Source organism: Homarus americanus, unplaced genomic scaffold (assembly GCF_018991925.1).
Source record: "Homarus americanus isolate GMGI-L3 unplaced genomic scaffold, GMGI_Hamer_2.0 scaffold23578, whole genome shotgun sequence".
Classification (NCBI taxonomy): Eukaryota; Metazoa; Arthropoda; class Malacostraca; order Decapoda; family Nephropidae; genus Homarus; species Homarus americanus.
The window spans coordinates 6,175,441-6,189,054 of record NW_024733231.1 but is presented as its reverse complement, the minus strand read 5'-3'; the positions used below and the strand labels follow the sequence as shown (position 1 = coordinate 6,189,054).

At 37.8% G+C, this 13,614-nt stretch overlaps 1 protein-coding gene across 14 annotated transcripts in view; it reads left to right on the top strand.

Moving 5' to 3' along the window:
* LOC121869632 (KICSTOR complex protein SZT2-like) overlaps nt 1-13,614 on the top strand; it is a 90,074-nt gene that overhangs the window by 40,528 nt on the left and 35,932 nt on the right. For 13 of the 14 annotated variants that reach the window (XM_042371125.1, XM_042371122.1, XM_042371132.1 and 10 more), the window contains 20 exons: nt 174-392; nt 1,408-1,654; nt 2,114-2,189; nt 2,816-3,001; nt 3,369-3,517; nt 3,811-3,956; nt 4,139-4,288; nt 5,124-5,886; nt 6,374-6,523; nt 7,282-7,397; nt 7,737-7,992; nt 8,219-8,415; nt 9,068-9,317; nt 9,426-9,585; nt 9,938-10,064; nt 10,378-10,543; nt 10,987-11,113; nt 11,441-11,583; nt 11,726-11,832; nt 12,293-12,496. In XM_042371125.1, the coding sequence (XP_042227059.1) occupies nt 174-392; nt 1,408-1,654; nt 2,114-2,189; nt 2,816-3,001; nt 3,369-3,517; nt 3,811-3,956; nt 4,139-4,288; nt 5,124-5,886; nt 6,374-6,523; nt 7,282-7,397; nt 7,737-7,992; nt 8,219-8,415; nt 9,068-9,317; nt 9,426-9,585; nt 9,938-10,064; nt 10,378-10,543; nt 10,987-11,113; nt 11,441-11,583; nt 11,726-11,832; nt 12,293-12,496 (3,939 nt within the window). The remainder of the gene's footprint in view (nt 1-173; nt 393-1,407; nt 1,655-2,113; nt 2,190-2,815; nt 3,002-3,368; nt 3,518-3,810; nt 3,957-4,138; nt 4,289-5,123; nt 5,887-6,373; nt 6,524-7,281; nt 7,398-7,736; nt 7,993-8,218; nt 8,416-9,067; nt 9,318-9,425; nt 9,586-9,937; nt 10,065-10,377; nt 10,544-10,986; nt 11,114-11,440; nt 11,584-11,725; nt 11,833-12,292; nt 12,497-13,614) is intronic. The other variant, XM_042371124.1, reaches the window with a different exon arrangement.

The window sequence follows — 13,614 nt, the reverse complement described above, 5'->3', positions numbered from 1 at the left end:
ATCTTCCAGTTCTAATAATTCTCTTTTTTTTCTACCCCTGCCACTGAATTACAAAGCTATTTCTTAACTAATTATTATGACTATTTATTAATATGGATCTATCAATTATCTCAACTCTTCTCCCATATTTACAGTTTAAACTACTGTAGTTGGTATCTTTAATTTCCCCACAGTATTCCAACGTCTTCACAGTCAGCTAACGGCATTTGACGGAGATGAAGATAAGACATCCGTCATCAGCGAGCGAGACGAGGACCTCAGCACACTACCCGATAACTTGGATCTAGCAGACGGCCCCATCCCTCCACTCTTCCTCCACTTCACGTGCACAGTTCGTCTCGCCGGTCACGTACAGTCCATTATACCCATGAAGACTGTGCCTACTTGTCTGGGTGAGTACAGTTATTATGTATTAGGGATGGATAGACGGGTCTCCTTTTGGAAATTTTTGTATCTTGTTAGTTTTTCAATTCCATCCTGTTTCTCTTTGAATTTGGGATTAGTTTATCTCCCCAAATTTGTACAGGGTCATTGTTTTATTTGAGAACCTTAAATGATCACTGTATCTTAGGATGTGCAGTCAACAAAAACCTCATAATCTGTGGGAATAAAGTCTGAATGTTCTTCGTAATATGATCAGACTTTATTCTTTCTTATTTTTAGGTCATTTATGAATCTCAAACAATAAAAATGACCTTGTATTATTCTTTGATTTTTCATAGTACCCTGTATCCCAGTATCAAAACATGAAGATGGATTCTTATGAAATTCTTTTAGTAACTAAGAGTCGCTATGGATACAATCATTAATTAATTATCAAAGACCTTACATTTATGATTGAAAAATATGCTGAAGATTTTGAATACAGTACTGGTTGAATTCTAAGTACCTAAGTTAAACCTTTATAAAATCTTTGAGTGTGGTTTAAATTTATAGATCACCTGCAGATTATCCACCCAGCATATCTCACCTGAAGATTAACCACCCTAATACTGTACTAAAACCTTACCTAGCCCAACCCCCCTAGGTAACAATAAGCTGGTGTGCCTAATCTTTAGAGGATTCAAATTTATAACACTTATTGGATCTGTATAAGATGGCACAACGTGGGACTTTATTTTAATTTTCCAATAAATATCATTAATTCTGGTGACCCATGATTCAGCTTCCTGTTCTTGTTCTCCTCAAGGTTTTTTTAATAAGTTGTAAAGGAATATGTTTGGTGTAGGAGCAACATTTGTACTGCACACTGTTAATACCTGTAGTAGCTTCTTATTTGTTTTAGTGTTTACATAGTGTAACCCATTAAGTAGCTGTTCACATGTTGTACTCTTTATACTTTACCAGATTGTGATAAGTTAATAAGTTATATTTGTAATTACTGTATTTTGTTTTCCTTGAAATTAGATGAGATTGTGGAGTCCCTGAGGAGCAGCGAGGTGGACCTGTCTCAGGTCAGTGTGACGCTGGACGTCTTGTGCATGACTCTGCTTCCCGCCTTAGCCTCTAAGACAGCGGGGGAGTCGGGTGCTTCTCTGATGGACTTAAGATCGGCACGAACAACCAGCTTTTGTTCTACAGCTTCATCACAGAATAAACGAGCAAGATCTCTGTCCGAGTCAACTTGTGCCTCTCTGTCAGATATGGATGAATCGTAAGTTCTTCAACACTGTCAACACTTCACTGTAATTAACTTAGTGATCAGTCTTTCTGTGTTTGCTGTTGGAAGTAGAATAAGCCAATTAATAATATCTTGCTTTAAAGAAAAAATATATAGGTGTATTTCTTATGGCACCAAACATTTCCATGACGTGGCCTATAACAATGGTTGAGGTATTTGCTTTATAGTTCTGGCTTGGTCTGACCTTTGCATTTTTTCTTTGTTTTCTCCACATGTCAGCTTTATGATATACTGTGTTAGAAGCGTTGTAATTTACTAAATATTTGAAAACATTTATATCCAATCCATATTTTCTTGTAAACAAAGCAGGTTCACAGATGGAGGTCACATCATCATAAAAATACTAACTACAGATTTAAAGTTTGTGAACATATGTACTGTATGATACACTTCTTGTTTAAATGACTTAATTTATCTTGATTCTCTCAACAGATTCCTAGAAGATGAAGATCAACTTGGACACCTTCCAGATTATCAGCACCAAGCGATTGTTGCTACAGTTGATGATGTTAGTAACTATGGTGACAATATTGAAACACTTTAGTCTATTGAGTAGTAATATGGCGCAAGGGTGAAGAAAACTACATGGTTATTATTAGCTGTAAACTAAAGATTAATGAATTTTATCTTACAAGGCAGAAGACTAGCAAAGTTTACAGTGTGTTCATCTTTATCACTTGTCAGCCATTTGTACGTACAGTATTTGATTTTATCTTCTAGATTATTAAAGCTATTTTTTAGTTTGTCTCCTTAGGATGTATTTCTTTGCTTCCATTTAACTCCACCGTAAATAAATGTTTGTGATGTGTTGGTGTTTTAATGTATTACTGTACTTCAACACCTAAGGTCTTTAATTGCTTATCCTGGATTAGTTATAACACAAGGCCTCAACAACAGTGATACCTCCATGTAACGGACTTCACTCTCTCCATTTAATCCATTAGATGTAGGTTTCATATTTAACTGACTCTACTTAGCGGACATTCCTCTCCATAATGTCCGGTAATTGAGGTTTTCCCTGAATTAGAAATTATGAGGATGATGAATTTAATACAAAATATATAAAAGTTATTGATAACTTTTTAAGTTATTAATACTGTAAAGATATTCATGATTGTGCCCTACATATTTCAGATTAAGTGGCTTTTGCGGGATGAGATAGCGTCGGCAATGTTACACATGTACCCACTGGCCGAACAGACTCTGGACATGGTCGCTACTCACGTGGAAAGCTCTCGTCAGGCCCGGAACTGTATCTCAGAATCCATCCCTCTTAACTTTGTGTGTGGCATGGAACAAAGCAGAGACAAATTTATGCAGGTAAGCTGTGTGTTCACTGTTGTATTATAAGAGCAGCCAATATTATTGTTCTTGGCTCCATGAAGATTATTTTAATACTTTGCCTATTATAGTTTATCTGATATGCATTATGAGTCAATGGAAAGCAATATTTTCAGTACATATTACTGAGATAAGATCTTTTCTGTTAGGATTTGATGGATGTGCATATTAAAGTGTTGCTGAAATGCATTATATCAGTGGAAAGTAATACATTTAGTACATATAGATAAGTCTTCTGTTTACATGTGATGGGATATCCAACTACATCAGTATCATGATAGCCCCAGGAGTTTAGAAGCAAAATAAGTCTCTCTTGTCTATTGATTAAAGTAGTGTATCTTGACAGGAATTTGGACGGATGAGTGTGAGTGGCCACCACCTAAAGCAGGAAGGTTCACTGTATTACTTAGTTCAAGATAAGACTCAGATGAGGAGGAGACCCTTCTCATCTCTGGTGCCTCCCCTCGGCTTCAAGAATCAGTTCCTCATTGTCAGGTATGGAGAGTATTTTAGTGGCTTGTATTGTCTTGTTAAGGTAATTGATCAGTTGGGTACATCAGTCATGAAGTAATGTAGAAGAAATTAATATATTTTTTATTTATTTAGTTAGTTTTTCTGTTGTTTGTTTACCTTTTGGTGGTCTGTCTTATATTGTAATAGAGTAAGTTTAGGGATGAATGAAATATGGTTAAATATACTAAAAATTATATTTGTTTTATACATGTGGAAAAAGAGTCAGTTTAAAGAAAATGGGTGAATTGAAATTATAATATGTTAAACACCTGCAGGCCTCAGCCCCATGCTGATGACATTGCTCAGCTGCGACAGATGGATTCTGGGTGTCAGGTGAACAAGGTCAGCCTCTCCTCACCTGATGCCATCATAAGTCCTCCTAACAGACTGCAGCCCACCAGAGTCTCATTTGATGCTGAACGTAAGTTGATGTGGACGCTGATGTTACCGATAATATGTCTTTTGTTGAGTAATGAGTAATATAACAGTTGAAGAAGGAAGTTTGTAAGTGAAATATTCTCCTTTCAGGTATAATAGCACATAGACAATTTCAATTTCTATGATTGATACATATAAAATGGTAATGACTAATTAATGTTTCAGGAAATCTATCCGAGAGTTTAGTTGAAGGTGAAAACAACGTACAGCGAGTAGAAGGATCAGAGAAGGAGAAGTGGGTCAGACGTCGTGAGCGTAAGGAAAGGAGAGATTCTGAGAGACGAGGCTCCATCAACACTTCCGACTCTGACACAGGTAAATCGAGATAATAGATCAGGTTTCAATCGTTGTTATATTGTTTACTTAAGATTTGCAGAACCCCATAGTAGAGGATTAAAGGGATGTACACTCACTCCCAAAAAATATCTACTATTTTGTGTGAGATAATGTGACACGATGGACTAAGGAGTCTGATAATCCTACTGAGACAGCAGGAGTCGCAGTGTTCATTTTGAAATTCATCGAACTCCTCCTTGAGATACCTTTTGAAGCGAATGTACATGAGGTCACTTGAGAATGTTAGAGTGAGGGAAGTAGTTTTATATTATTAGTAAAGTGAAGATAAATGTTTAGGTATTGATGATGAAAAGAAGTAAATGTGATGATTTAACATGGTACAGTAGTGTTGTGAAAATGACTTAATAAAATTAAATGGAAAACAAATGAGTTAGTTACAAATGTGTTCAATGTATTTACTGAATTGCAAGTGTGGAATATGTTATGGTTTGACTTGAGTTAGAAGTGAGGAAACTGTAGGGAGGGATAAAGTTGTTAGTGTTACTGGGGTAGTGTGGACATATGGGAAGAATGTATAGAAGAGAGAGGAGGAAATGAAGAAGACTAAAGGTCATACAAGACAGTGAATTGCATATGTATTGTTAGAGGTGTTTTTTGATAGTGAAAAAATCTGGATAAAAATAAACATAGGTTGTGGTGCATTTATGAGGACGGCTGTGCCTGAATTATAATGCCCTGCGCTGAGGGGAAGGCCTATGAGATATATGGTTAAAGGTATATGGATGTACAGCGTATATGTAACTTCACCATATTTCTCACTATAGGGAAATTAAACTTATCTGTGTGGTTTCAGACATCAAGCAAGTAAGAAGCCATTTCTCACGAGAGTCATCACATCAATCACACGATGGAAGAGTACGGTCGTCAGAGTCCCCTAAAAAGAGCACCACACTCACTGCTGCTTTATCAGCAAATAAATCTTCTGAAGGTTGTGAAGGTGAGGAAGAGGCAGATGAAGAGGAGGACAGAGAAGAAGACAACTGTGGGACTGTGAAAGAGTATCCAGACTTATCACAAGGTTCCCCTCCAGAAGCCTCTACAACACACACTAAAGAATCTGTTGATACAGTTGATAATAGGGAGCTGGGAGAGGAAGACTCACACAAAATGCCCGAGCCATTCCTAGAGCACATGGACCCTGAGGAGGCAGATCATGGCCTCCTTGTGAGGGTCACATCATTATATTCAGGGGCCAACATTGCTGAAGATAAAACTATTGAAACAAAGGATTCATTAGAAAATCAACTCAAAGGAAAGTCTACATTACCACAAACTTCACCCATTAATTTTGAAAGACCTGAAATCAGCCAAAATCAAGATAAGTTTAGTAATGAATCACAAACACCAAAAGTCTGTGGGGATGCAAGACCCCTCGATCCATCTCATACTGAACCATTCTCAACAAGGGAGGAAAACATTATGGAAGGACACACACCTCTTTATACTCCCTCCAAGGTGCTGACATTTGATGAAGGAACTGAACCACTTCTTGAGATGCAGAAGCCAGTCAAAGATGCTCCCCATCGTCTCTCACTTCCTCTAAATGAACTGATAAGGTGTGTACAATCTTGGACTACTTGATGAATTGATTAACAATGTTTTGAGTCAAGTATTGTCTCATATGAATAAATTAATAACTGTATATGATCTTGTTTGCCACTCATTCTCACTTGCTACAGTATCTTGATTATACAAATAGAATGTACACTACTAAATGTTTGAGTAGGAGGCCAAGAGAGGATTCAAAGAAAGGGGATCAAAGGGATGGTACATCACTAAATGAATAGGACAAACTATATCTGCTTCTAAACGATAAGTTAAATAGATAAACGAAGGTCGAGGTCATTTGTTTTTTATATTCCAGTGATTATAATTTTACTGGGATTGTCTTGAACTAACCCAGATGTCGGTTGAATCATTCAGTTTAAACCAGCGGCCAGATTACAACAAGAACTGAAGATTTTCTTGTGTAAAATAAACCATATAAAAACATATTCTTATACCTTATGAAGAATAACACAGACACAGAACTGATATCTTCAGGTGTGGGTCGGAGAGTTTTCCTCGTCCTCCACTGTCGGCGGAGGTGATCAGAAAATCTGCCAGCACCGACAACTTTGTACCTTGTGTTACTGATGCTTCTGTGGAACAACTGAGAGCAACACCCAGCTGTACCATGACTACAAGTGGGAGGTAAGTTGATGTTCTGTTGTGTGAAGGATGAGGTCTGGGGTAACTGTTGCATGAAGTGTTGGAGCTGGGTGAAGGAGTGAATATATTACTGGGTGGTGACATAAATAGTTAAGTCAGGGCGCGTATGGAGGGTTATGAAGGCGTGCATGGTGGAACAGGCTACAGCACAGTATATATGGAAGGTGAAATATACCTGGGTTAGGAGAAGTAATGAATATGATTTTATGCAACACTTTGTTTAAGAAGAGGGTGAGTAGGTTGATTACATATAAGTCAGGGGAAACAAAACACAGATTGATTACTTTCTTTTTAGGAAATCAGAGATAGGAAGCTTGATAAAGGTTATAGCAGGAGAAGAATGTGCTTGTGTGTGACATGTTGTTTAAAAGATGCAGAGAAAGGAAGAAGAGAGAGAGAGAAAAAGAGAGAGAGAGCAGTTCACTTTTGTATTCACATAAACTAAATCATCAGGTTTTTCACTCAATTTTCTCCATTAGTCAAACAAGTAATAATATCTATTTACATTTATTAATGTTAGCTTTACTTGACTGAAAGGCCGTTTACTTGAGTCTCTTCCTGGGTGGGTTTTGAGATAGTGACTTCTAAAACTTTACACTAGGGAGTTCTTTACTTATTAATCCTCCACTGATATAGTCTAGACCTTAAACTACTACTGACTCTACCAAAGTATCCTGTCTTCTTCAACTTGACTTTTAACAACTTATTATATTGTCTGTTATACTTTGTTCCTCTTACAGTAGCTGTGGCTTGTGGGCAGAGTTTATAAAAAGTCGTCACAACTCTTCAGAAGTCATGAAGAGTCGAAACAGCTCGGGAACCAGCGCTGATTTGTTAAAGAGTCGACATAACTCAGGTTGGTGATTGTGGTTGATAAGTAGTGTTATGGGGAAAGATGTGATGCTGGGTTGTATAAAGTAATAGGGATTGATCTTGTGTTGAGATATAGACCATGGAAAGATGGAAAGCTTATCAATAACTGAGTAGAAGAGAACAATTGGATCTATCACTCAGAATAATTACTTTTTTGAGAACATTACAGTATAATAAAAATCTACAAAAGTTTCCCCTAATTTCTTATACAATTGGGACTTACTTATCTTGAAGTTACATACATTTTTATAAAATCTATGAGATAATTTTTTTTAGTAGATTATCAAAATAAAAAGATACATCTAATAATAACAATTGTCAGGAACTGGAGGAGACATTTTAAAGAGTCGTCATAACTCTGGCACTGGATCTGTACCTGGAGGACCGTACTCCGATGTGTCGAGTTTACTGGAGTCCGGACAGACAACAGAGGACGGGTGTGAGGGAGATATAAGCGATTCAGACAACGATTGCTGTGATTGGTTGCAAGATTTTGAGTCGGTAAGGCCATTCCTACCGGAGTTTTGGCTAATTCTGCGAGTGTCGAGCGATCGTGTTGATACCTTCTTCCACTGTAGGTAAGTTTTTGATTAATATGAAGTATTTTATTGTGAGGTTCATTATGTTATAAGATTCAGTACTCTATCTTGATTATCCTATAACAACAATGGCTGGGATAGTACTGGAGTTTAGGATAGGAAATAATGAGATCAATATAATGGTATACTATCATTTAACCTCCATCTGTTGTATAATCTTTGGTAAATGTATAATTTTATCTAATAGAATAAATCATTACTCCAGAACTGAAACAGAAATGGCTCGGTGGTGTGAGGTACAGACTGAGGTCGTGCGCAGCGTGAGGTCGCTCGTGAAACTTGTGAACCAGACGCTGCTTCTTCAAGACCTTCACAACACTCGTATGTGTAACCTTCTCCTGGAACCTGAGACCTCTGATGACATTTGGCGGCATGAGGACACCAAAGGAAGAGGAGTTGATGGTGAGAGTTAGTAGGCTCTGGTAGTTCTGGCTGCTGATTGGCTACAGTGATCAAATTGTGGATGTTGATTGGCTATAGTGGTTGAATTGTGGATGCTGGTTGGCTACAGTGCACAAATTGTGAATCCTGATTGGCTATAGTTGCTCAAATGCAGATGCTTGATTGGTTACAGTACTCAAATGTGGATGCTGATTGGCTATTTTCTCTTTCAATAGTATTAGTAAGTGGTTAATACTTTTAATTAATGAGTTTATTTATAGCCAGGGGAAAGTGTATATGATAAAAGGGTTATCCAAAAGAGAGAGAGAGAGAGAGAGAGAGAGAGAGAGAGAGAGTAAAATAGGGTAGATGATTTGAATAGGGAAGACAGAGGTGGTTAATAGACTTAAAATTTAGGAAGAGGTAAATAGTAAGGGGCCATAATGCAGAATAGAAAATAATATAAAACAGTAAAGAAGAGAAGAAATGGAGGGGGATGATATAAGAGCTTAAATTAGTAGATAGTAGATAAGAGGAAGAAATAATGCAAGGAATAAACAAACGGAAGGGAAGATAATGAAATTTGAAGATGTAAAAATAAAACAGGAAGTAAAAGGGAAATAATAAAGATTACGTGTATAGACCTTACATGTATGCACCTTCTTCCCCTCAGATAGTGACGCTGAATGCCGAGGCTATTTAGAAGCTGCCTTTAAGTTCAAACCTGGAGCCTTTGCCTGCAGGGTGGTGTGGGAGACTAAGTTTGAGCTGCATCCCAAAGTTAAGTGTACTGCTGGTAAGGTGGGCAGCAAGGGCATCCTAGCACTCCGAACGATCCTTAACCCGTTCTCCGTCAACAACCGCAAGAACATGTTTGTTTACGAGGACAGTTCTGGCAACGGCTCCAATGTGTTCTATCTCAGGTAATTATTTTGAATTTGAAGAAGGATTAATTAATGGCATTTTTTGTCTTAACAAATTTGTAGGTAATTAGAAAATAATAGATTTATATTTAATTTGTTATATTTCAGGTTGAAGGAGCACCAGTCTACGTCAGTGTCGCCACAGGTTGAGGGACGGCGCGATGAGACTGGGTTATCCCGCAGCTCCTCTGTGGTGTCTCTGGGGAAGCGTGGCAGCCGTGATGACGACCCTCTGAGCTTGAAGGCCGTGGGTGCATCTCAGCATTATGTAAGAATATGATATCCTGCTGGTGGTGGTGAAGCTACAGGAGTAAACTGCAGGAAGAATGAATGAAAAATAATGATTGAAAGGAACATGAGGGATTGTGTGTGTATGTTTGTGTGTAAATTATAAAAACCTGGGAAATGTTTGGGGTCTTGTGGAAGGGGAATACAATAATAGAACCTATCAGTTACAGCATTAAGTACGAGTAAGTGTCTAGGTGATACTGAATAAAGGAAATGTACATTTGCTCTTAATAAAACCTACTCTCTTTCTTAGTGGGAAAGTGATTAAGGAATGGAGGAATTATATGAAATCCACTTTCCCAGGACTGATGTAACACAGAGTATGTTTTTAGGAACTACGGCCACGTGTGAGTTCTTTCGGAGAGAAGGATGTTATAATGGAGGGCGTGCCATCAACACCAGCACAACGCAAGCACAACCATTGCATAATTTTGACTGTGCACGGCATTGCTGAGCCAGGTACCGTATATCTTGATTTTGGTACGAGTTTCTTAACTTTATAATAAATTACCTTAAATATACTAACAATTATTAATTTCTGCATCAGATTTTTATGAAGACTAGGAACTCCTATCCAATTCACCTGATGATTAAACACCCTAATGCTAACCTAACCTAACCTAACCCCCCCAGGTAGTATTAGGGTGTTCAATCATCAGGTGAAATAATATGGAGGCATCTAAATCATAAGGTGATCCATAAATAATTTTGCTTTGTATCTCATGACTTATACACCATATACATCCCCCTCATAGTTGCTGCTTCTCCATAGGTCCAGCAATCAAGGAGGAGTTGGTACGGATGTTACAGAACCGTCTGGATGAGGCCGTGGTGGAGGCTATCTGTGTAATGCTCTGGAGTAATCCACAACACAAACTGACCCCTGAGATTGTGCATTTTATTCAGCCTCCTTATCAACCTCCAAAGACTATACTCAGGTAAGGTTAGGTTAGGTTAGTTTTTTAATTAATACTTAGGATTTTTTTCTTGTGGTGTAGATTGTTTGAGTCCTTATGTGAATTAAATTTGGGTTTTATATTACTATTGAAATTATTTATGTTCCAACTGCATAGGTGTAGGTGGAAGGCCCATATTGGTAGCACATACATATCCCTTAATTTGTTCATCCTCCAAACCTTATTAAAAGGGTCATACAGAGAGCAGTTATCCAGTACAGAAGGATAAGGTTTTGCTGCTAGCTTGATATGTATGATTTTCATTACTTGATTAAATGTTCAAGCTAGTTCATTGATTTTTGCACCAGTTAGGGGTACAGTATATGTGTGTAATTGATGCAACATTAGGTACTGTACCATTTACTGTACTTGTTCACGTGCTTTTTAGAACATCGTTTGTTTTAATGTGTAATTTTATGAAACAGGTTCACCGTGAGCGCCCACGCACACCGACACTTACAGGCTGTGGGCTACTACCTGCGTCAGAACATGCTATCGTGTGGCTTTATCCATCCCAAGTTTGCTGATAATTGCCTGGAACATCATTTCCAGGCAAGTGATTGAAATATCTGATGTTTAAGTTTTGAAAGTGTAGCAATTGTAGATGGAAGTTATTCATCCTTCTTAACCCTGTGAGTCCTGGAGGGTTAAATTTTCGCCATCAAAAGGTTAAATAATAGTCATTAAAGGGTTAAATTATCATCATCAAAGGGTTAAATCATCGCCATCAAAGGGTTAAATATTAGTCATTAAATGGCTAAATCATCATCATCAAAGGGTTAAAACCTCTTCGTCAAAGGGTTAAATCATCGTCATCAACGGGTTAAACATGTAGCAGTTGTGTAAATGATTAGTTACGTACATGTTTTATTCCTACAGGACTTCTCAGCCACCGACCAAGACCTTAGTAGTGAGCCAAACATCTTCCTATATGTGCGACCTAGAAAGTCTGCTGCTAAGGGCATAGCCTGCATTGCCTTCTCTCTAGTGGATGGTAGTGGATGTATTGTGCAGCATATCAGGTAAGAGAATTTAGATATGTTCATCACAGTAAAACAACAACTGGGTTTTAACTGATCTTACATGTATTTACTTAGTTATAAGACCTACATGGTAATAATGAGAATAATACACACAGACTTATAGGTTAAATCTCTCCAACAGTTGCCCACGACCTTCTCAGGATGCTTATATGGAGGTGTTTTCAAGACAGGATTTTGAAGTGCTCACTTATACTCAGGAGTACCAGCCAAGTCCAACTAAAAGTCCTGGTATGTTGTCTCAAACCATCATGGTGGTCCAGTTCAGGTCATATGGGGGAAGGAGTTAAGGTTTTCATATGATTTCAGTGACATGTCTGTTCAGTCTGACACATTTTGAAACCTGCATTCAGTAGTTTAACATTACAGTAATCAATGATATTTTTTCAACACAACAGTTTAAGGTATTTTCAACATATGCTTAATATAGTTTGGAAAGATAAGTACATGTGTTTATATATGTTTTCAAAGGCATATACACTTGAAAGTTCCAACATTTTCTTAGTTATACCCGATAGAATTTCTCATTTTAGCACTGGACTGCATAGTATCCTGGGAAGAAAGTCGCAGTCAGTCACCAATAAAATATTTTATTGGATATTGAGGATTCTTTTTAACATTTCACTCAAAGGACTACAATTTTATACAGTATTATCTTTTTTCTTTCCAACTACTAATGCCATTATTACAGGACCAATGGCAATGCTACAGTTTAAAGTTTGGGAGAGTGGCCGTGTAGACCTGGATGAGGTGCGCCGTTACCTTATGGACTCAACACGTCACGCTCTCTGGGATGTCAACACAGAGTATCGTCTTCTCACAGCCCCCGTTATGCCCCCTCAGCCGGTACAGCAGCACACCACACCTGCATCAGAACCAAGCACACCCAAAAAAGGTTAATTTCAGTTGAATTTTAAGTTCTTGATGGTCCATAACTTACCTTTCATTAGTAAGCCTCAAGATACTGAATAATCATTTCATTTTTAAGATATGATTGATTTTCCCCTTTAAGTAGAGGCTTTTCCTGTTAAATTACAAATATATAAGAAACATCATTACCCTTCTATAATTTGCATACCAGTAGTGCATTATAACATATTCTTCACCTTTGTCCCACAGTCCACCAGTAGTACCAGTTTGTTACCATTAAAGCCACATTTAGAGACGTTTTTGGAAGATGTTTGTGAATGTAAGAGTTAATATAAGAACCTGAACCAATTTTACATATATTCCCTTATGGATTTTCTCTGGTTGAAGGTCATATTAATGTGTCTTCAAAATAGAAAAAAAGATAAAGTAATTGAAGATATAAATGTAGTGGTGAGAGAAAGGATATATGTTTTTATCTCCCTAGCCTGGGTAGAGGGATATAACATTCAGTGTGTGTGTCTGTGATTAATGAGGTGGTATATATAATCCAAAGTTGTTTTATCTGCAGCTGTCCATCTGTCTCTCTGTCTTTCCATTGACTTATCAATCTGTCTATCTGCTCCAGCTTCTATTTATCAGTCTGTCTATCTGTCTCAGCTTCTATTGATCAGCCTGTCTATCTGTCTCAGCTTCTATTGATCAGCCTGTCTATCTGTCTCAGCTTCTATTGATCAGCCTGTCTATCTGTCTCAGCTTCTATTGATCAGCCTGTCTATCTGTCTCTGCTTCTATTGATCAGTCTGTCTATCTGTCTCTGCTTCTATTGATCAGTCTGTCTATCTGTCTCAGCTTCTATTGATCAGCCTGTCTATCTGTCTCAGCTTCTATTGATCAGCCTGTCTATCTGTCTCAGCTTCTATTGATCAGCCTGTCTATCTGTCTCAGCTTCTATTGATCAGCCTGTCTATCTGTCTCAGCTTCTATTGATCAGCCTGTCTATCTGTCTCAGCTTCTATTGATCAGCCTGTCTATCTGTCTCAGCTTCTATTGATCAGCCTGTCTATCTGTCTCAGCTTCTATTGATCAGCCTGTCTATCTGTCTCTGCTTCTATTTAATAGTCTGTCTATCTGTCTCAGCTTCTA